Source organism: Budorcas taxicolor, chromosome 21, assembly GCF_023091745.1.
Source record: "Budorcas taxicolor isolate Tak-1 chromosome 21, Takin1.1, whole genome shotgun sequence".
NCBI classification, from domain to species: domain Eukaryota; kingdom Metazoa; phylum Chordata; class Mammalia; order Artiodactyla; family Bovidae; genus Budorcas; species Budorcas taxicolor.
The window spans coordinates 61,506,348-61,529,993 of record NC_068930.1 but is presented as its reverse complement, the minus strand read 5'-3'; the positions used below and the strand labels follow the sequence as shown (position 1 = coordinate 61,529,993).

General features: G+C 55.7%; 1 protein-coding gene across 2 annotated transcripts in view; it reads left to right on the top strand.

Annotated features, from left to right (window-relative positions):
• The window catches only part of ITPK1 (inositol-tetrakisphosphate 1-kinase), a 153,028-nt gene that overhangs the window by 75,217 nt on the left and 54,165 nt on the right, over positions 1–23,646 (top strand). Inside the window, exon 3 of one of the 2 annotated variants that reach the window (XM_052659501.1) lies at positions 13,500–13,625. In XM_052659501.1, the coding sequence (XP_052515461.1) occupies positions 13,500–13,625 (126 nt within the window). Of the gene's footprint in view, positions 1–13,499; positions 13,626–16,379; positions 16,622–23,646 lie in introns of those variants that run through there. The other variant, XM_052659502.1, reaches the window with a different exon arrangement.

The following is a 23,646-nucleotide window of genomic DNA, read 5'->3' as shown; positions in this document are numbered from 1 at the left end:
TGTGACACACACACACACACACACACACACACACACACACACACACACACACACACACACACACACCCCTGGTCTTACCCTGTTCTACACACACACACACTCTCTCTCTCCTTCACATTAAAAACCCTCCTTGGCTCGTGAGTCCTTTGAACTGCAAGGAGATCAAACCAGTCAATCCTAAAGAAAATCAGCCCTGACTGCTCATTGGAAGGGCTGATGCTAAAGCTGAAGCTTCAGTACTTTGGCCACCTGATGAGAAAAGCCGACTCATTGGAAAAGACCCTGATATTGGGAAAGATTGAAGGCAGGAGGAGAAGGGGATGACAGAGGATGAGATGTTTGGATGACATCACTGACTCAATGGACATGAGTTTGAGCAAACTCTGGGAGATAGTGAAGGACAGGGAAGCCTGGTGTGCTGCAGTCCATGGGGTCGCCGAGTCAGATATGACTTAGCAACTGAACAACTGGCTCCTGAGGCCCCTGGGGATCTGTGTGACCTCTTTCCAGCTTCTCCTCTGTCCCCAGGCTGTCTGACCTTGGCCCCTCACACACACTGGCCCAGTGTCCCCTGCTCAGGATGGCTTCTGATGTGGCCTCTGCCCTGACAAAGCTCACTCTCTTTCGGGTTACACCTCCCCACCCCCACCTCTCCTGATCTGATCCCTTGCACAGCCCTGCACTCCTGCGCTGTCTACCCCTGTGGTCACTGGGTCCTAATTCCTGGTCCATTTTCTCTCTGCTCTCAGCTTTGGACCTTGTGCCAGGACCCAGAAGGGACCAGGCCCAGAGGAGATGCTGGAGGATGTTTGATGGGCACAGTGGCCCCTGTGTGCTTGTGTGCATGCTCATTCATATCAGACTCTTTGTGACCCCGTGGACTGTAGCCTGCCAGACTCCTCTCTCCATGGGTTTCCCAGGGAAGAATAGTGGAAGAAGAGTGGGTTACCACTTCCTCCTCCAGGGGATCTTCCCAACTTAGGGATCAAACCCGTGTCTCCTGCGTTGGCAGGTGGGTTCTTTACCTCTGTGACACCTGGGAAGCCCAGGCTTCTCTGTGGAAGATTTATAAAGGCTCCTGCTAAGATGAGAAAAAGGAACTGTGCTTTAGGTTTGGCAACCCCGTGAGTAGATACGAGGCTGTTCCTTCCAGTTCCCCTGAGGTGCAGCTGTGCTAACACAGTCTGAGCTCGATGTCACCTCCTCTGGGACCTTCCTGAACCTGGTTGCTACACCCCCAAGTTTCGTGTGGGGGACCCTCGGGTTCCCCCCTCGCATCTAGAACCGCAGGAATCCTGGAGTCCACTTAGTCATCAACCTCTGAGCAGAAGTTGTGATAGTACGTTTGCATTTGCTGATTTAATCTGTAAACCCCGGGGGAAAAACCCACTGGGGATTTCATTCCTCCACCCCACCTCAGAGAGCAGCACCTTTCCATGCTGGCGGGTGTTCCCGTCTCCCCGCTTTCGCTCTGAGTCCCTGGGTGTCTCTGTGTCAAGGCCTCCCGAGCGCCTCTGAGTGGCTGGTACCACAGTGAGATGGAACCACCAGGCCCTTTGTGGAAGGCCTGGGTCCAGACCCTCCCCTGCACAGGAGGGCTGGCTTCGCAGGCTGCGTGAACCGCCCTGTCACCCACCGCTGTCACTCGTTGACCGAAGCTTAAAAACAGTGCTCAGAGCCATGGAGTAACTGCATTGCAGTCTCCCCATCAAGGTCACCACGTGCCCCTCGGGACACTGCTCATCACAGGTGCATCAAGCTGCCCCGCACGCGTGGCCCTTGGGGACTTTGTTCCATTGCACAGAGGGGCTGGGTGGACGTGTTGGTTAGGATGTCCCGTGGTGGTTTGATCAAGTTTCTACATTTCTGTGACCTGCCGTTATTCTCAGAGCTCTCCAAGCCAGTTCAGGAAGGGTTCCAGCGGCAGCATCTCCCTTTGTCCCTCGCCAGAGCACATGAGTGTTTTATGTATACATGTATGTATGTATGTAGTTGCGCCTGGTCTTCGTTGCCACATGTGGGGTCTAGTTCCCTGATCAGGGATCGAACCCTGGGCTCCTGCCTTGGGAGCGCAGTGTCTTAGCCACCAGACTAGCAGGGAAGTCACCACATAAGCATTTAAAAATACCTGAGCCCTGCACCAAAGACTCCAGTTTGACTTGACACAACCCAGCTCCTTTTCAAGCAATTTGGAATACTGAACTTTTCTTTTAAATGGGATGTGTTTAATTTTTTTTAAAAACTCCTTCATTAACATTATATCAAATACTAGTTTAGAAACTGCCTCAAGGAATAGGAATGCTCTCTGGGCTGGAAATAAATGACTGTAGAAAGGGAACTGCTTCAGGGCTTGAAAAATAATCTTTTCAGGCTTTGGGCCATACCTCAATACAAAGTAAAAAGTTAAAAAAAAAAAAAAAACCTTAAAAAAATAAAGACAGGGCCCCTAGGTTACACACAAGGAGAGTGATGGCCTGTGTCACCTGGCCAGTCAGCGCCAGGCTCCTGAGCTGCCCTCTTCAGAGCATCCTGGTTTTGGAAGTTCTTTCTTAAGCCAGCTATTCGGTGAGGCCACAGAAATGACAACTGGGCATATTAAGTGCTTACAACACGTATGAGGCGGGGCACTGACGCCTCATACGTGTTAACGTCCAGAGTGGTATCTTCAGAGAGATCTGAGACCTGACTCCCTGCCCAGCACCCTCCAGGGGCTTCCCCTCCCCCAGGGGACATCTTCCCAATTCCTTCCCGCCCTTGGAGGCTCTGCACAACCTGCCCCACGTCCTTGTCACCCTTCCCCGGGACCCGCTGAACGCAGCCTGTGCTGGGGGCCCCACCTGGCTTTCCCCGTTCCTTCTCCTTGATCGGGTCCCAGCTCAGATGGTGCATCCTCAGGCCTCTCATGAGTTCCCTTGGCTGCCGAAATGAATTCAGGACTGTGCGGCTTATATGATAAACGTATTGTCGCCCAGCTCTGGAGGCTGGAAGTCGAGACCAGAGTGTCAGCGGGGTTGGTTCCTTCCGACACTGTGAGCAAGGGTCTGCCCCAGGCCCCTCTCCTCGCTTCCGTGTGGCTGGTGATCTTCAGCGTCCTAAGCTGGTAGGCGCAGCACCCTGATCTCCGCCTTTATCTTCATGTGACAATCTCCCTCGTGTGTCAGCACCCAGATTTCTCCTTTTTAAAATGATGCCAGTCATGTGGGGTTAGGGGCCCACCTTACTCCTGTATGATGTCCACTTAACGAATTACATCTGCAATGACCCCATCCCCAAATAAGGTCACATTCTACGGTACTGAGGGTTAGGACTTCCATGTGACCTATTTGTGAAAGTGAAAGTCGCTCAGTCATGTCCGATCTTTGCGACCCCCTGGACTATACAGTCCATGAAATTCTCCAGGTCAGAATACTGGAGTGGGAAGCCTTTCCCTTCTCCAGGGGATCTTCCAAACCCAGGGACTGAACCCAGGTCTCCTGCATTGCAGGCAGATTCTTTACCAGCTGAGCCACAAGGGGAGCCCTGTAACCTATTTGGGGGGACAAAATTCAACTCATAATGGGCTTTCTCTGCTGAGTGCCCCCCGCCTCCGCATCATGCTCTCTACACTGATTTTATTCATGTTGCGATGCTTTATTTGTTTATTGTCTGTCTTCCCCCATGAGAATATGAGGTCTTGAGACAGGGACCTTGGCCATCTTGTCCACTGTTGTCTCTTCAGCGCTTGAGCAAGGCCAGGCACAGAGCATCCACTCACAGGAACTGCTGAGTGAGTGGATGAGTGCCCGGCTGGATGCAGGGGTGGGTGGGTGAGAGGAGGAGTGGAGTGAGTGACTGAAAACAGCCTACAAAGCAGGTACTCTCGTCATCCCCACTCCCCACCCCCGCATGCTGAGATATCGAGAAAACAAGCCCAGAATAAAGAACAGTCTTTTGTGTTGGGTTCGTGAAGCAGTGGTGGTTTCTCTTCTATTTAAATCTTAAAAGAGCAGAAGAACAGATTGGTGTTAACACCTTCTAGATGTGTTGAGGGTTTGTCAGATGAGACACACTTCAGCCCATTTGCTTTTGCACTTCCTGCAGTCCTGTCCTGCTCCCTGCAGACGCTCACCCTTGTGGCCTGTGGGGTGCCGTGCTCTCACACCTCCTTCACCTCACTGGCCACGCTTTGGGTATCGACTTCAAGTTTACCATCTAGAAGGGAAGCTGGGGTCCAGGTCAGTTCACGCTTGATCTAAAATTCTCAGTAGGAAGTGCAGGGAGGAAGCTGAGAGCCAACGTGTGTATAGGGTGGGTGGGGAAGGGTCTGGAAGAGGGGTGGTGGCATTCGAATTCAGCTGGCTGGAAGTTCAGGTGGAGTGGCTCGCTTCGTCTCAGCCCAGGCTTTAGCTTTGGGAAGGTCAAGGGAAGTAAACGGGAGCCTCTGTGGGGGGACTGTTGTCTCTGTGCCTCTTTTCCTCATTTACCTCTTGGATTGTTGACGGTCAGTGTCTGGTGACTAGCTTCCCCGTGGTGCTAGCGTTAACCCACCTGCCAGTACAGGAGACACAAGAGACACAGCTTCGATCCTTGGGAAGATCCCCGGGAGAAGGGCATGGCTACCCACTCCAGTATTCTTGCCTGGAGAATCCCATGGACAGAGGAGCCTGGTGGGCTAGAGTCCAGGGGGTTACAAAGAGTTGGACACGACTGAAGGGTCCTAGCAGGCACATGTCTGATGACTCCAATACTATATTCTCCTTGGCTGTAGACAGACACCCTGAGGCAGGGGCCCTCTGGATGCTCACGGGCTGCTGGTGGGGGAGGGGCGTGCAGGACTCAAGCCTGGGAAACCATTGCGGGTGGCTGAGGGGCGGTTCCTCCTCTGCGCTCTTGTGTTGTGGGTGGAGACTGGCCTCTCGAGACCCCCCTGCTAGCCTGGCTGAGAAAGAGGCTGGGCCTCCCCTCTGGAGGGTGCATGTTCTAGCACTATGAACTGCATCACCCTGCTTGTCCCCTGGGCTTGTGATCTTGTCGGCTCTGTGGCCCCAAGGCACCCTTGACTTTTTCACCCTCCCTGGCAGGGTGTGTGCAGCGTGTTCCTGAGGCCACTTGGGACTTTTCAGCGGGGACTTTGATCGGGGCTTACAGTGGGCCATGTGGAACACTGCCTCCCTGAATCCAATGTAGGCATAATACACTTGGGGCCCTTGGGGGTCCCAGCCCCTGCCATGGGGGACAGATGCTAAAAACAGAACGAAGGTGGTGGCTGTGGGGAAAGGAGCACATAAGTTTGGGGTCAGAAATCCCTTGGGCCTGCCCCCCACTGGCGGTGCCCTTGGGCAGCTCACCTTGCCCCCCACTGTCTCCATTTTCTCCCTGCAGATTGGGGATGACATTGACTTGGAGGGGTGGATGTGTAAGTGCTCAAAAAGCCTCGTGTGAATGGGTGGGTAGGTGGACGGGTGGATGGTCTGACTCTTTAGCCTCCGGGAAGAATTTCTGCACAGGCTAGCTGGGCTCTGGAACAGAACGCAGTTCCCGACCTCAGTGAGGGTGCACTGGCCGAGAACTCTCTTTCTGCAACTAACCAGGTGGGTAAGCGTCCTGCCTGGGACCCAGGAAAGAGCAACCTGAGCCTGAAGGGCAGTTACCTTTTGGTGTCAGAGGAAGAGGGTCCAGCCAGACCTGAGACCGATGGGGGTCTGTAGGCTCCGAGAGCGGAGAAGACTCTAGGAAGGGAGGGCTGACACTGCTCTTTGGGACCATGACTGCCCGAGGGCCACTGGTGGGCCTGGCATGGTGCCAAGGCTGTACTAATACCCTCGTCAAGTCCTGGAGGCAGTGACTTTTTTGGCTCTCTGAACCAAAGTTGACTTGCAAATTCCCAGAACTTTGGAGCTGCACACAAGGGACTTTCATCTTCGGGCTGTTGACTCGAGTGCACCCCTCATCTTCTGGGGGAGAAAGGTTATCCACGCTCTGCCTTAACCAGATGATGGTTTATTATGTTCATTATTGGAAACCAACTACTGAGAATTGGGGGCATTGGGTCAGGGAGTTCTGGGGCAGAGGCCGCGGGGGCGACCCGTACCGTGCTTGGCCCAGCCTGCGGTTTTTGGGGATCAGCCCCATGTGATGTTTAGCTCCTGACCCCTCTGAGGGCCACTTGGCACTCCTTCGGGAGGGAGAGTCACTCTTGCCAGGGAAGGACTGCTTGCCCGTCGAGTTTTGGATCCAGTCCCACCAAGAAGTGCAAGACCGGGGCAGCATCCTCCAAGGCCAGGCGCCTTTTTGCAGCCTGTCCCCAAGGCACCAGCTCAGACTTGACTTTCAGGAGAGCGCTGCTCCTGCCTGCTGGGGCCTTTCAGTGTTGGAGATGGCAGTTCTGTTCCATCTTCAGACCTTGGAGAGTCCAGAGAATAAATTGGATTTTCTGCCCACTTGCTTTTCATTGGGGCCATTGAGTCAGGACCTTAGTTGAGACGAAAAACTTTTCATCTAGTGACTTCCAGCTGAAAACATGCCATCGACATGGTGTGAACTGAGGGAGAAAAGGAACAGAAGGAAAGCCCCAGGTGCCCGGGACACCCTTTGGCTTAGCGGGCAGTTGACTTTGGCAGGAGAGAGTGCAGGTTCCCATGCAGCTGTGACGGGATGACCCTGGACAGGCTACTTAACCTGTCTTGTGACCTGGTGTCCTCATGTGCACCTGCTGTGGTCACTGCTTGTTAGCTGGTACGTGAACCAAAGTCAGAACTCTGTGTTACTTACTGTCATTAACAGGGATGGTCCATTTTAATGTGGCAGCAGATGTGCTGAGAGGCCTAATAGGAGCCAGGACAAGTGACCTAGCTCTGCGAAATGCAGATTCTGGTGTGTCTGGTTAACAGTGCCTGTGTGCTGCATGCTAAGTTGCTTCCGTCGTGTCTGACTCTCTGCGACCCCACGGACTGCAGCCTGCCAGGCTCCTCTGTCCATGGGATTCTCCAGGCAAGAATACTGGAGTGGGTTGCCATGCCCTCCTCCAGGAGATCTTCTCGACCCAGGGATCGAACCCAGGTCTTCCACATTGCAGGCAGAGTTTTTACCAGTTGAGCCACCAGGGGAGCAAGCGCCTTGTTAACAGAACTCAGGGGAGATTTCACTGGGCAGTAATAATGTAAAGAGTAAGAATAGAGAAACAATAGCTGAGCTTTTTGAGTGCACAGTTGTAGGAAAAACACACCTCCTGGGATTCACCTTTACTCTCACACTTCTGCACACTCGCCATGTCTGATGGCAGTTGGCTGGGGGCTTTTCCCATACCACATAAACCCGCAACACCAGGCTGGGAGTCCTACAGTTTAACACAGTTCTGACACTTGACCACCTGGAGATGAACATCAGCTCTACAGGTTAAGGACTCCCCATCCCTGCCCCATCAGATGCCAGTTGCAAGTTTAGATTCATATCCGTGCACATGAGCCATCAGCAGTAAATCACAGGTTCCCACAATCCCCTCCTCTAGTTTGATTAATTTGATGCATTGGCTTCTGGAACTTGGGAAAACAGTTTACTTAGTATTTACCAGCTTATTATAAAGGACTATGGGAAAGGGTACAGTTAAACATCCAGGTAGAACAGGTGTATCGGGCAAGAGATGTGGGGAAGGGCTTCTGCACCCTCTGGGCGACCCACTCTCCCAGCTCCTCCTCGTGCTCACCAGCCAGGACGCTCCCTGAACCTGTCCTCATGGGATTTCCTATGAAGGCTTCATCACAAAGGCATGATCTGTCACTAACTCATTTTCCAGCACCCTCCCCACTCAAGGATAGGGAGTGGGGCTGCAAGTTCCAAGCTTCTAATCATGCCTTGATCTTGCTGGTGACCCACCCCAATCCAGCTCACCAAGCATTGTCTCGTTCAAATAAAAGACATCTCCGTCACCCAGGAAGATCCCATTTGAGGACAAGCCCGTGTGGTCACCCTACTTCGGACCCTGCATTTTCAGGCTAGCAGCCATGGTCTGGCATGAGTGCACGGCTCCAGCACCCCCCGCTCTGTGTCAGGCTCTGTCCTGACTAATTATACACATTAACTCAATTCTCACAGCAGCCTGAGGTGGGGACCGGTGAGAGAGACACAGAGGCTAAATAACATGCCAGGCCTCACAGCTTCACAGCCACTCCTAGAGGACCCGGCCACCGAGCATGGTTGTGGAATAGTAACCACACCTGCCTGATGTCCTCACTGGCTTCACTTGCAGCCTTTGCAGTAGAGAGGGCCATTGCAGCCTGTCTGGCTGTTCAGAAAAGCGTAGGTTTTTCTCAGCAGCCCAGGTCTCTGCTAGCATACCTTGCGTATTGCAGCCAGAGAGGATGAGTGGCCCCCAACGTGGGGTGGGGGATGGGAGCCAGTTTTTCTGAGTCCCCAGCCTTCCCAATGCACATGCTTCTTTCACATCTAGCTGGTTGTTGATCACTTCAGGGAAGCACGTGTGGGAGTTTGGAAGCAAAGGGATAGCTGGAAGTATAGCCCAGAGAACCCCCCAGAAAGCTGGAACCCTCTGCCTCTCATCTCATCTTGGCATCCCCCCACCCCCGCCCTCCCCCCATCCATGATCTCTCCTGTGGGGACTGCCTTCGCGTAGGCTCACAGACAACCCCAAACTCTTAGTGGCTTAATGCACTCAAGATTTGCTCATTGTTTATACCACAGCCGAATCCCGGTCCCCTAGGCATTGGAATCTTCTACAGGCTCCTCCGCTTCCAGCCCACAGATGAAGCATGAGAAGGGGAGGCGGTGATGGGCCACCCCCTGCAAGGGGCTAGTCAGCGGTCAGTGCTGTGGGAGAAGCTCTTTCTGCAGAGGCGGTAGCTTAGGGCACCTGAGGCATTTGGAACTGATAGATAAAGGAGAGGGTTTAATGCAGATGGCGCATCCTACATCTTTGCAGCTGCCCCTCCCCTTGGATTAAACCTTCCTTCCCCTGCCCATCTCTGGAGGTCCCATTCTTCCCTCTCCCTTCTGTGGCTTGGTCTGGACACCTCCTCCTCCGGGAGGCCATTTCAACCCCCTTTGCAGGAAAGAGTCACCCTGCTCCGTGGCAGGTCCCTTCTGGGTCTGCGTTGCTCACTCTGTTCTTCGAAGTTGCCAGTGCGCTTAGCAGACATCTGCTGAGCTCTTAGGCTTCCTCGGTGGCACACTGGTAAAGAATCCACCTGCCAGCACAGGAGACCCGGGTTCAATCCCTGGGTCAGGAAGGTCCTCTGGAGGAGGAAATGGCAACCCACTCCATTATTCTTGCCTGGGAAATCCCATGGACAGAGGAGCCTGGCAGGCTACAGTCCATGCCGTCTCAAAGACTTGGACGTAACTTTAGTGACTGAACGACAGCAACAGCCTAGTTCTTGCCTGGGGCCTGGTTCCAGGTCCTGGGGAGGCCAGGCTGCAGCCCTGGTCGTTGGGGAATCTCAGGATCTTGTGGAAGAGACAGAAGGTTAAAGAAACGACTTCATGCCTGGAAGTTACGGTGCTATCTTGGAGGGATGTGCATAGCATTTCAGGGGCACCAGTGAGATGAAGCAGCCACTGATGCTTCCTGTTTGGGACAAGAGGAGTTCAGAAGTCTGGAAAAGGATCAAACTTCTATCCTGGGACTTGGGAGACTAGTAAGAGCTCATGTGTGGACAAGAGGCTACAGGCTGTGTGGGTGGGCACTCCAGGCAGAGGACTCACTGTGGCAGGGGAGCACGGACCCGTGCAGGTCTGGGGCAGCTGGGACTGTGTCCACGGTGAACAGTCCCCCTGAGGCCCTGCGATGAGAGGGCAGGGGGCGTGTGTGCCTGGTGCACAGGAGGGGCCCGGAAGATACTTGTCAAGTTAGTGAGGGATCAAGCTGAAGCGGGAAGTTGTCTAGAGGGCTTAGGTGCCACATCTATAAACGGAATGTTCTAACTCACAGAACAATCCTGGAAGGCGTAGTCCTGACATCCTCATTTTATGAAAGGGGAAACCGAGGCACAAGGCAGCTGAGCCAGGAGGGGCCTCCAGGTGCCCACTGTCGCGTCCTGTCCTCCTTAGCCAGCTGGTGGGCGGGAGGCAAACGCCCAGCTCCCCTTGGATCACGACGGGGTTGCTTGTTCCCAAGGTCGGAGGTGGCTGTGGGCCTCTGGGGTCTGCGGGCCTCTGTCGCATCTCCTCCTGGACCTCCCTCCACCCTCGTCTGCCTTATTGCCTTCATCACCGAGGAAACAGTGGGCCCTTGTTTTCTCCGAATCCCGAGCACTCAGGGCGGCGTGACTTGGAAACGTGGCTCCTGCAGCCACCGCAGGGGGGCCCTTCATCCGGACACCCTGTGACTGGCTGAGGGGGCCCAGTCGGACCCTCTCTGAGGAGGAGGACAGGTCCCCTGGGAGAGTTTCCTTTTCTGTGAGCAGACTGTGGTCAGAAAAACCGAAAGACACACTTGAAGTGAGTTCACTTCCGCCCTGGCCCCCAGTCCCGCCCCATCTGGGAAAGGAAGCTTCTGAGGTGCCTCCCCCCACCCCCCGACCCCGCTGGTCTCAGGATCCCATTCTCTGCAGCACCCACCCCCCCACCCAAGGGCCCCTCTTCTGGGACCCCCTCCCTCTGTGAGGGGTCCCCTCCTTTGTGGCACCCCCAGCCCGCTCTGAGGGTCCCCTCCTCTGCAGGGTCCTAGATTCTCTCCCACGTGTGCCCGGGGCCTGCTGACCAACAGCAGTTTTGGCTCCCCTGGGATCTGAGGGTGCAGCCCTGGAAGATCTTCTCCCCTTTCCCAGCCAGTGGGGAGGGACCGCTGGCTCCTTGGGGTAGACCCCCTCAGGGCTTCCGCGGCTCCTCTGGTCCTGAGGAAGGCTGGTACAGGAGGGCCTTTTGGAGCCACGGACAGCTCTGCTCAGGCCCCAGTGAGGATGGGGAGCGGGGACTGGCCAGGCCTGATGTGTGTCCAGAGCCGCGGCTCTCGTGAAAGGGTTTCACTGGCACAAAAACGCTTGGAAAATACACAAAGGACAGTGGCCAGCTTCCAAAACTCAACTGTTTACCTTCAGCAGAGTGGCCGGGAGCGCAGGGAGCTTGTTTTGCAAACAGCCCACAGTTGTCAGGTCTACAGACCTTGGGTGATGCAGGGCGAGCACGAGCCCGGGGCCTCTCCTGCCCACCTCCTTCCCCAGAGGCACGCGGACCCCAGAGTCCTTCAGGGGCTGGCTTCTGTCCCTTCTTGCTGCACAGGAAACATTCTCTCTGGGATGGGGTTTCTGAGGCCTGGGGCGCCCTGCCCAGCCTGCCACGTGACCCAGGCTCTTCCGCCCGTAGCCGTCTCGGTCTGAAAATGTTGGCCTCTTGCTTTGGTGCCTGTCACAGTGGAGCCGCTGGTTACAGGGCAGATGGGCACTTCTGAGAATGAGCTGTTCCTTGCCCGTGTTCCTACTTGCCACTGGCTGCTCTGCCTTCCTTCCAATCCTGTGTTTTGTCTTTTTCTTTTGTCTTCTTGGGAAGTGGCATTGGATGGAAATTAATAATGAATGTATGGAGAGAACCGGAAAGATCCTTTGCATTTCCTGTTTTTATAGAAGGGGAAACTGAGGCCCTGGGATGCTGCTAGGCTTTGGCACAGGCCCCAGGACATGGGCAGCTTGGCTGCAAGCTAAGCTCATCTGTGTTGCTTTTTGTCCAGGTCCCAGTGGATCATTTCCCAACCATGAGGCCTTACCGAGCCATTTTTTCTCCTCGGCTCTTGGGGTCCTGGTCTGTGAAGGTGTAGCTGTCACGTCTAGTTCCTGGCCCTCCTGTGAGGACAAGTACCGCATCCCTTCCCCTTCTAGGAGTCTTGGGCAGCTGCTCAGCTGGTCTGATTTTTGCTATTCTGTTTTGTACACAGGCTAGAACATCGAGGGATCAGTGTTCTTCAGTATTTTCCTTTTGTGAAGTCCATGAAATGTTTTTTTTTTTTTAAATAGGGAAAATCCCTTAACATCTTTCCTGGCAGACAATAAAAAAGAGGAGTTAAGGCTATCAGCAGGAAAGGCCTGGTGCATTCTGAAGATTTAATGGAAAAAGAGTTTAAATCAGGAGCATGACATGGCATGGGAGGGGTCAAAGGAGCTGGCAGGAGGTGGTGAGGTGCCCCCAAAGTGGTGGGGTGTCACCACCCCAGGCCCAAGGGGATGAGGGGAGGGAAGAGCCTAGAGACAGTGGTGGTCTTGGGAGAGGGGCAGCCTTGCTCAACGGAGATGTTGGGGCCGTGAGGATGGTGGGGACAAGCACCCAGACTCCTGTCCCATCCTCTCTCCCATCTACTGCTGGTGCCTCTAAAGGGCCAGACGTGGCCAGCTGCCAGAGGGCAAGGCACCCAGGCGGTCGTGGCTCTGGGGCACAGTGCGGGCACAGGCCTCGGGCTGGGGGCTGGGTGGCCGGCCCAGCTTCAGTTCTGGCTCTGCTTTCTCCCTGTGAAATCCTTGGCAGGTTCCAGAAGTCTGTGTTTTCCACTGTCATGTGTGGAATTGCCTCTCACTGTGTGGCTGGAAAATAAAAAGAAACAAATGGACATATGTTTTTAGCACCGAGCCTCCCTAGAGCTGTCATCACGATCTCCTCCCTAATGACTTTGAAACAAACAGCCTGGAATCCTGGAGGGAGCCCCACTGGGGGAGTGGGACGGAGGGCAGGGGTGGGGCTGGTGGCCTTCCCTGGCCTCCGCTGAGGCCACTCGAGGGGTCAGCCAGGTCATCGGCTGGCGCTGCCGCCTCTAAGAGCACAGGCCCTGCAGGTGGTGGCGGCCGCGTGCCAGGCGGTAGACATCTGGCGGCCAGGAAGCGTGGTGTCAGAAGGCCCTGGCTGTTGGTAGGTGCTCCCGTCTTGGGGGTCTGGGATGCCGGCTGTCAGCCAGCAGCTCTGGCTCCCCCGGGACCCAATCTTCCAAACCCCATGCTCTTGAAAAAATAAACACGTTCCCCCAGTGGAGCAGGGCAAGCCGGGGACTCGGGGACTCCAGGTGGCCCTGCATCCCTTGCTTTGTCGTCAAAGGCCAGCCCTGATCTCAGTGTGAAGTGCCAGCGGCCAGCCTCACTGAGTGGCGGCTCTTAGATTCACACAGATCACAGCTTTGCCGAGACCGTGGATAGTTTCATGGGGAGAGTGTCTGCTTGGATCATTGAACTTGATCTTGCCGGACCCTGGTGTCCCCACCTGAGAGGCCCTGGGTGGTGGGGCAGCTGCAGGGTGGCCAGTAAGCGCTCTCACAGTGACTCTCGCTTGACCCGTAGGTCCTTAGTCACCCCGACTCCACCTGTGTGTCTTTTGTGTCCTGGGCAGCCTGGCACTTGGGGCCAGAAGCACAAACACGGGGCCTGCCCTGGAGGAGTTCCAGGGCCTCAGCGGGTCCTGTCCCGTCCTGTCCCGCGAGTGCTGGCCCTCCTCACGCTCCATGCCCTGGGGACGTGCAGAGGGGATGGGGTGGACGAGGCAGCGGGCTCACGGGCTCAAGTTGTTCTTTCTCTCTCTGTGTCTCCCTCTCGCAGCTGAACCTGAGCCGGCCGATCGAGGAGCAGGGCCCCCTGGACGTCATCATCCACAAGCTGACTGATGTCATCCTTGAAGCCGATCAGAATGACAGCCAGGCCCTGGAGCTGGTGCACAGGTTCCAGGTGCGTTGGGGAGGGGGTCAGGGTGGTGGTGGGGGGCTGGGAACAGCTCTGTGCCTGTCCGAAGCCGTGGAGCTGTCCTGCTGGGTTACCCGTAGACACGGCTCTGCCGCTGCCAAGACGTGGGCCTGTGGTCGGGCCCTTCCCTCCCGGGGTCTCTGTTTTTGGAGGTGAGATGGGCCTGCTTGTAGCTGCCCCCATCTGCCGTCTACCCTTAGAGATATGATTTACTGATCAGGGTGCTGCCCAGTCCAATCAGGCCCTTGCCTCCTCCATGCACACCTGGCCACAGCTGCAGGTGCTGTGTTGGCATAGAGGTGGGAACCCTCTTGCCACCCTTGAAGAAAAGGTCTCTCCCAGGGTGTTTGAGCTGCAACGGCCACCCTTGGGCCCATGAGTCCTGCCCCAGTGGAGAACCCCCTCTGCGTGCTCATGGCTTTGAACCTGTAGGCACGTCTCTGAGCTCTGACCAAGTCTCCCTGGCTCTTCGCTCCTCCCTTCCCCCTGTTCCCCATTGTCCTGGGCCCTGACCCCACAGTGACCTGCTCGCCGCCTTGAGCGCCACTGCCATCGCCCCCACTGACTTGCCCTGTGTTTTCTCTGTTGTGGACAAGAGCATGATTCATTCCTCAGGAAAGCGGCTTGGGGTCATGAAAAACAAGGTCATGTTATCAGTGAAAAATGCACTTGAGATCCAGGGCCTTCCCAGTGGGAAGGATGCTCAAACCAGCACTTTTCAGAGCGTGATGACTGGAGGGGTGACATCCTGTCCTTCCTTATCAGGACAAAGGGGAATCTCACCACCACACAGCAGCCCTCCTGCTGACAGCATTTTCTTTTGCCCTTGTGTCCCGGGTTGGTGACCTCAGCCACCCTCGCTCCCACCTGGACCGACTGTGTCAGGCTCCCGGGAGCCCCAGGGGCCCGTGTGTGGCCCCACTGGTGTCCCCTCCCTTCCCGCACGCACCTGCAGAGGCGTGCTGTAAAGTGGCGCCCTGCACTGACTTCCGGCCAGCAGCCTGACATGATCCACTCCCCCCGCCTCTCCCAAAGGGCTGGGAGCCGTGGAGGAAGGTGTCTGGGCTCCTCCGAAGCCTCAGTTTTTGTATTTGCACGGTGGTGTCAGTACTGTGTTGGGAGGAGTGAACAACACCATGCCCATGAAAGTGCTTTGCACAGTGCTCGGGGCCCAGTGAGTGCTTGGTTGGAAGGTCAAGGCCAGTGTGAGCATATGACCTTGAGCCTTCATCTCCTCTTCTGTGAAGTGGGGTTGCTGCTAGTTCCTGCTTCTTAGGATGCTATGAGAAGGTTGCTGTGAGCGGAGAGTGTCTGAGTACATAGACGGGTCTGATGTTTGCTGAGTTCTTCCGGCAGCTCCACCACTGTCATTACTTTCTTAGATAAAGGACCGCAGCCCCCAGCCCAGCCCATTGCCCTGGGGGGTTATAGAACGACCAACCCTGGGGGACCTCCCATCCCCTGCTCCCCACAAGCAGACACACAGCCCACAGCCCAGGGCAGGTGGTGGCGAACAGTAAAGGGGAACTGGGTGCCCTGAGTTCCCGTTCTGGTGCGAAGAAGGTGAGCGAGCACGTTGTGGGGGACATGGGGACATGCCGCTTCAAGGGTTTCAGCCAACAGCTGCGTGTCCCGGGGGGGTCTCAGCTGGTCTCGGGAGTCTCTCTCACCCAGGGCACACAGAAGAGCTGCCCTCAGATGCCTGGGGTGACCTCAGGATAACCTTCCAGCCTGGGTATCTCTGGGATAAGTTTTCACTGCCATCTGTGCTTGAGCATGAAGCGGATATCTGATAAGGCCGGGACATTTCCTCTTTTGTGAAGAGAACAATCCTTTGGGGAGAAGGATGACAGGCCATGCTTCGTCCAGGCCCGGAGAGGAGAGGAGATGGGCAGGGGCTGAGTGGAGAGGAGGGCTGAGGGGTGCCAGGTGAGGCCACTCAGCATCATGGGGCCCAGTGCTGTCGGCACTGCCCTGGTCATCCCACCCTGCACGAGATATGAGGTTTAAGTTCAGAGCCAGGCTGTAGACTGACAAACTTGACCTTGACCTTGCCGTTGTTTTCAGACACCTGTTTTAATGCTTATTCTCGAGACATGATGAGGAGGCATGGGGGGAGGGGCCCAGGGCCAGTAGAGGCAAAGGAATGTTCAGACTTCAGCAGCCGGCAAGCAGGGCACTGGGGCTGGGGTTTGCAACCCTGGCCTTTCTGCATTTTGTCATAAGAAAACAGAGAAAGGTGATATGGCTCAGAAGGGGCGCAGCTCTAAGGGCCTCCTCCAAAGGCACAGCTCAGGTCCCTGGGGAAGTGGCCTGGGGCTGCATAGGTCAAGATAGATATGTTTCTGAGATGTTTTTGGACAACTCTAGAGCATTCTGCTTGTGGGATGCTCCTGCTAAGCCTCCAGGGCCCAGGGATTGAAAGGAATTCTCAGAGCTGAGAGGTTATGCTTTTTTTTTTTGGCTGCCCTTGAGGACAGGTTGGGGACTGGGGGTCTGGGGTTTATACAGATCACAGAAGCTGGTTGCCATAGAAACCAGCTCCCAAGCTGCCGCCTGCCTCCTCACCATCCCCCTCCTTTAAAAAAAAATACTGGCCTCAAGAGGGCTTGGCTTGGAGAATCATGGGGATGATTCAGTTGTTTTTCTGTGCCAAGGTTCTTCTGGAGCCAGCAGCCTGGTGCCGCTGAGGCCCTGCCCCGAGATTCAGTTATCAGTGAACCGACCTGGGCAGAGGGCCCTCGGGGGCCGCGTCCACATGGATGAGTGGGGTTAGGGTGGTGTGAAGGTCCTGGTCCCAGCGCTCAGGGGTCTCCTGGCATCCAGAGCGGCTGCCTCAGGGGAGCAGCGAGAACCGACTCACCGCGGCATCCAGGGCCGGCTGTCAGCTGTCGCCTGGGGCATGGTTCTGCTGCCCTCCTGGAATGGATGAAGCATTATGGCGAGCGATCATCTTCCTCAGGGCAGGTGACTCCGGCCAGGTAGAGCTACCTGGGGTTTTCCCTGAACGAGCTTGCGGGGAAGAGGTTTGAGTTTGAACTGTCACCTTTTCTACTCATCTCCACTAGCTGGGAGGACGTTAAGTCCTTCTAATGGCCCCCAGACCGCCAGCGTGGACTCAAGGACCGCTTTCTCCGCAGCGGCACGCTACTACTTGCTGAGCCCATCCACCCTCCAACCCTGCCCTCCCGCCTGGAGGAGAGGTCTGGGCAAGCCAGGAGCTGCCTTTGTAGCCCCCCGAGTGATGAGCTAGGAGACACCCCGACCTGGTCCCCGAAAGCCCTAGCTAGAAGCTATCTCACTGCAGTGATGATAATAAAGACTGCAGGCTCTGTCGTGGCCCGTGGGGGCTGCAGTCTGGCCACGGCCTCCCTCCCCCCTCCCCAGCTTCATCTTGTCCCACCCGTCCCTTCCTTGCTCAAGCTCTGAGCTCTTTTCCACCTCAGTGCCTCTGCACAGGCTGTTCCCTGGGGTGGAATTCGTCCCCACCCCCAGGATCAGGTGCCCTTTCCTGGAGTAAGTCTCTCCGATTAGCCGACTGCAGGCACATTCCCTGAGGCCCTCAGAACTTTGCACTTTCCCGTCCGTCTATTTGGAGGTTTGTAATTCTTTATGGGTTGTTCTGGCCAGTTTCTCCATTTGGGGATCTGCTTCAAGCTCCCCTGGTCTCCCCTTTGCTGCACTCAGCCACGTGTCTGTGAAATTGAAGAGCATCGTGGGTGTGGGCTGCACAGGGCACCCTGGCGGGTCCCTGGAGGGAGAAAGCGGCTCCAGGGGGGCAGCTGGGAGCAGGCCCGAGGAGGGAGGGGGCTTGGGCCGGCTCACCAGGCTCTGTTGGCTGCATGTGGGCATGCCCTTGGACCTGGGGACCTGCACGGTGGCAGAGAAGAGTGGAGAAGAGTGCGTTTCACACCAGGCTGCAGGGCTTAGACTATCCTGCAGACTGGGGGTGGGAGTGATAAGATCAGATTTAAGTGGAAAGAGAAGCCCTGCTTGGGAGGGGAAATTGCTAGTGCAGGATGAGCTCGGGGCAGTAGGGACCCTGCAGTCGTTGGAACCTGGCAGTTTTCTGAGATGGAGAGGGCATGCCATCCGAGGCTTAGCAGTGACACCTCCTCACCCTGGGGCCCCGCCGTCCTCGGCATGCCTTGCTCAGCCATGACTGGCCAGTCTCTGAGCAGCCTAGGCCAGCGCAGCCCGCATGCTCCCAGTCCTGGACAGCCACCAGCTTCTGTCTCTGTCTCAGTTTTCACCCGTCCAGCCCCCTCCCTCCTCATGCCCGCTCCCAGCTGACCCCCAGGGCCTCTTTCTCCCTCCAGGGGTCCCTGCACTCACCCACACCTGCGATGCTCTCTTTCCCTGTTCTGGACTTTGATATTCATGGAATCATATAAGACACCATCTTTGGGAGCTTCCTGGTGGCCCAGTGGTTAGGACTATGCATTTTTCACTGCCTAGAACACCTCAGAGAGGCTCGTCTTGGCTGTTAGTCTCTACCGCAAAGTGACAGGTGCCCGGGACTCTTGACAGTTCAGTGGACACTTGGATCCTCCAGGCCCGTGAGTGCCTGCTGGGATCAGAGGAGTAAGAGCCGCCTGTAGGCCCAGGAGCCGAACACGGCGAGCAACAATACCCAGAGGCCTTTTGAAAAAATAAGAAAGGCGCTGAAACATGTTAACAGGCATGATGCCCTCAAGACGGGTGCCAGGTGTGAGCGTGTGGAAACGTTCACCATCCTTATTGTTAGCACCTGGTGTGTGAGAGCAGGTGTAAGGCCGTCTGCCCAGGTGGAGCCTTTAGAGACCCCTGAGTCACATAGGCTTATTATTATTGCTATTACTATTCCTTTTAAAAATTTTATATTATTTATTTCTTTTAAAGGTATTTTTTAAATGCATCTTTTAAGTTGTTTTTTTTGTTTTTTTATGTGGCCCCTTCTTAAAGTCTGTATTGAATTTGTTACAATACTGCTTCTGTTTTACATTTTGGTGCTTTGGCCGAGAGGCATGTGGTATCTTAGCTCCCCAACCAGGGATCAAACCCGAAACCCCTGCACTGGAAGGCGAAGTCTTAACCACTGGACTGCCAGGGACATCCCTGTTATCATTATTATTATTCCACGGCAGTAGTACTGCTCTAGCAGCCTTATCTGTGACTGTTGGTCCCAGCCAACTTGAGAGCTCTTAACTGTAATTGGAGTCAATGAGACCGTGATTTTGAAAGTGTCCCCAAATGGAAGCTGAGCTCTGTGACAGCAGAGCGAAAGAGTGGACTGATTGTAGCCTTCGAGGCAGGGCCGGGTGGGCTTCAGGGGGACTCCGGGTACTGTGCTAGGCTCCACTCTTCACCAGCTGACCCACCGGGGCCTCGGTTGCCCCCTGGCCGCACCGGGAAGATGCCAGAACGGCAGCAGAATACGTGACCTGAGAACAGGGGTGCAAGCCGAAAGGCCGTTGCTGTGAACAGTGGCGATCACCTCTAAGACCCCAGCTCCGTTCTCCTCTGGCCCCTGTGGCTCTGAAATGATTCACAGCTGTGTTGACTCCAAGCCTGTCACCCTCAGACGTGCACCGAGCCGCCACCAGCACGGGGTTGTGTACTGTGTGTGGTGGGCACCCACTGGAAGTAGCAGAAGCAGCAGATTTTACTGTTGGCGGCCTTCTAGTCTGATGAAGAAGATAGCATCTGAACCGATCAAAGGTTAAGTGAGTTTCTGTCCATTTTGGGGGCAGGACCTGGTAACCTGTGGACCTTCAGGAGGGGGCTCAGCATAGGAACCCTGAGCACCAGTGAAGGGTTTAGGCGGTCACCATAGAAGCCACGGAAGAGGCCACAGTTTCTTGAGCACATCCCAAGGGGCCCTCTCGGCTATGGGCATTGCACATCTTATATCTTGTTTGGTACTTACATCAATCCATGGAAAAATGGAATTACTTCCCCATTTTTCATGTGACAAAGCTGAGGCCCAAGAAAGTTATTAAATCACTTGCTTGCAGTCACTGAGGAAGAAGGTAGCTTATGTTCTTTTCAGAGATGCCTCAGAGGGGCCTTGGCTGCCCACTGACAGACCCCTGGGGGGCTGAGGGCCAGTGATGCCCGGTCACTGTCTGGCTGTGCCAGACTCTGACCCTGCTGGTGCCACCCGATGATGAAATAAATGTTGGCTGGATGGAGGCCAGGGAGGCAGAGCTGGGTGGATCTGGTAGCCCTGACCCCAGGACAGGATTCCTGGGGTGGCTGTGAGGTCAGCCTCCCCGTGACATCTATCCCAGGTCAAGAGGCCCCTCTTCCCGTGGCGGAGGTGGCCACACAATCTGGCCATTGTGCACCCAGGCCAGGCTGCGGCTGTGAATCGCTCTTTCTGCCCCGGGGAGCGTGGTGCCCTTTGGGGCCGTTAACTGTCTGCAGGGCCTTTCTCTGTGGAGAGGGAGGCCGGCCCTCTAGGAAGACGCTCAACTTTATGACCCTGTTACCTGCCCAGAGCAGAGCTGGACTTTGTACGGCAGGGGAAGGGACGCCGCCCCAGGGCCTGAGCTCACTCCGGGAGCTGGCCTCCTTCCCTCTGTGTGTGTAGACAGTTTTTCACAGCACAGGGTTGGCGGTGTGCTGGCTTTTAGAAGGTTTGCTAATAGTACATTTTCCCCAAATGGTAAGGAAAACTTGTGTACAAGTTTTGTGATGTGTACAAGCGTGTACACGCTTTGTATTTGTGTACACGTGATGTGATGTACACATCATTTCAGGGTTCCTTAGCTTGGTCCTGTGGATGTGTTGGGCTCCTGAGTTTTGGGTTTTGGAAATCGAGAACTCCAACCAAGAGGCTTGTAGTCTGGTGGGTTCGTCATTTCAGGACCATCTAGGGCAGGAAGGTCTCTTCCTTGCTCCTCCTGGCCTGTTTGGGGCCATGACCTACTGACTTGCTTCTGTGCAACCCGTGTGGTCTGTGTGCCCACGATTAAGGCCTGTGTGGATTTCTTTCAACTTCGTGTAATAAATCACAAAGCCTCTCACCAGGCAAGAGTAAAGCTGCTGTGGTGGCCACATGCTGGGGCTGCTGACCTCTGTCCTCTGGGGATGGACAGAGTGGGGCAGGAGGACCTTCCCATGCTGGCTCGGGTCCAGGTCCCTGCCTCAGGCCTTGCACACCCGCTGGCTTCCAGTCCCTGTCCTGGCCTGTATCTCTGTCTCTCCATTGATCCGTGAGAGCATTTGTCAAATAACCATAATGTCATTTATTCCACAAGCCTCAATTAAGCACTTACTGTGTGCCAAGAATCTTAAAAGACATCACAGATACAAAAAATAAGACAGATCAGGTGGACACAACCCCTATCTGCACAGGTTTGTATTTGGTGTGTGTGTGGGGGGAGCTTCCCAGGTGCCACTAGTGGTAAAGAACCCCCCTGCCAATGCAGGAGACATAAGAGACGTGGGCTTGATCCCTGGATTAGAAGATTCCCTGAAGAAGGGCATGGCATTCCAGTGTTCTTGCTTGGAGAATCCCATGGACAGAGGAGCTTGGTGGGCTATAGTCTATGACTGAAGCGACTTAGCTCACACGCACACATGTGTGTGTGTGTTTATTGCTATAGGTGAGGCAAGGGTTCATACTAACAAAACATAAGTAAGTGGAGGAAAAGTAATATAGTCTCCAGTCATGATTAAGTTCCGTGCTGTGTGTGTTCAGTTGCTCAGTCGTGTCTGGCTCTTTGTGACCCTGTGGACCGTAGTCTGCCGGGCTCCTCTGTCCATGGGATTCTCCAGGCAAGAGTACTGGAGTGGGTTGCCATGCCCTCCTCCAGCGAACCTTCCTGACCCAGGGATCGAACCTGTGTCTCTTGCATCTCCTGCGTTGGCAGGTGGATTCTTTACCACTGTGCCACCTGGGGAAGCCCGTGGCAAGTTCTCGGAAGAAGAAAAATCAAGGCCTGTCATAACCTGGAGATTCTTACCGCCTCTCTGAGGAGGTGACACTTGAGCCGGGGCCTAGAAGCCTGGTAAGCAGGGAGAGGTTGTGGAGCAGGCCTAGGGGCTGTGTCGCAGGACGGCACGGAGGCCTGTGGGCCTGGAATAGGCTGGTGCAGCCCAGCACAGCGGCGGGCGAGAGTGTGCAGCCCGGGCCTGCGATGGCCACTGCTCAGGAGAGGGCGGAGATGTGCAGCCGGAAGTGAGACAGTGGTCTGCAGCACCCGGGGGCACTGCCAGAGTCACGGCTGGCAGCCACAGCCGTCTCTTTTCTCCTGCATCCAGGGGCTGGGAAGGCAGCTGAGTGCAGGGGTGAGGGGCCTCCCTGGCCTGAGTGGCCCCGGGTCCCAGAGTTCAACGGCACCCTGCAAACTCTGCTGTGATTCCAGGCAACCCCTGTCTCCCCACTGACAGTGGCACGGGCATCCCGAGTCCTGGCTGTAACCTGGCACACCCAGCAGAGCAGGCCAGGGACCCTGCAGGCCTCGGCGAGCCAAGAGTCCGACTCTGGCTGGAGGCTGCAGCCTTGGGTGGGGCGGGCAGAGCCGGCCTGTGGCCTGGTTCCTGGGACGCAGCCCGAGGGCAGGGTCTGCTCCAGCGGCTCACCTGAACAGGTGGGTGGAGAAGGCGTTCAGGGTTAGGACAGGTGCTTCGGGAGTAAGGGGGCCGCTGCTAAGCTGGGGTGACACTGAACTCCTGGGACCAGGCGGCCCCTCTGTGGTGCTCACTGTGCTCAGCTGTGATGCCGCTGGGACCCCCTCCAGTCCCACCAGTGGCCGCTGAGTGGAAATGCCAGCCTGTCCTGGTTGAGAGTCAGCCCCTGAAGAGGTGCCTTCTCCCGGCCGCACCCAGCCCTGCACATCCCCCACTGGTCCCAAAGCTGGTGTGTGGCTGCAGTCTGTGCTTGCTCGAGGGCCTGAGCAGTGCCCTGGCACTGTGACAGGGCATGTGGCGTTGGTCAGGTGCACAGCCCACCTCGCCAGCCTCCCGCAGACGGGAGGTAGAGGACGCCTACAGAAAGGTCCAGGGGCAGAAAGAGGGGTATTGTTCTAGTCCGGAGCTTGGGAAGGAGGGGAGAGGGTGTTTGTTGTCTCAGATGGTAAAGTGTTCCGTTTCCTTCCCGCCCTCTCTTCCTCAGCGTTCAGGGGTTATCCGTTGGTGGGATCACTTTTCTTCGTGGACTTACCATCAGTTCTATGAACAGCAGTGTCCCCACCATAGGGAACATGGTTTTCTCTCTGATGGCTAAGCGAGGCGCGTGACGCTGCCAACCGTCTGGGAAGATGACCCGGGGGGTGGATGGTTGTGGATGGCATCCAGCTTTGGGATGGGATGAGGGCCTGTGATTTGGAGGCCACTGGTGGGCACTTGGCACACCCAATATGTTCAGGCCCATCTCGCCCCATCTAGCAGTCTTCCTCTAACCCCCCACCTGCCTCCCCTCTCCCCGTCTAGAAGGGATTTCCCTCAGCTCTGTCCGTGGCACGGGTCATGTACAGTTCAGCCCGGACTCCTCCAGTGTCTTGCCCTTTCTGAAACCCTTGTTCTGGGGCTCATTCCCCAGCAGGGACAGGTGGGGGTTATGGCTGGCGTTCTGTTGCCAGGAAGCCTCCTGAACACTCCAGTGTTTCTCCCACCTTCTCCCCTTGGGATGGTGAGTGCTACCAGTCTGTCCATGCACAGTGGCTCTGGTGGGTTCCTTAGGTGTGACTTTCCATGTGTCCTCTCTGTCTGGCTCTCCACCATCTGATGTAGCTAGCATGTGCAGCAAATTTAAGGAGTTTTTTCCTCCCCCTGCTACCCAGCCATCCAGTCCCCGTCTGGGGGCTGTGGGGCAGCAACCCAGAGCCTTTTTGGGGAGTTCTGTGTTCAGGAGCAAAGGTGATCATCCCACCCCCTCACAAAGCCACTGTTCTGTGTGGTCTGTTTTGGAAATGATTCTATAGCAGTCCTTCCTTCAGGCTGCCGTATTCTTTTTAACGGCTGCATAGTATTCCACCGAATAGCCTTAAATCCTTTTCTTAACCCATCCTCTACTGCT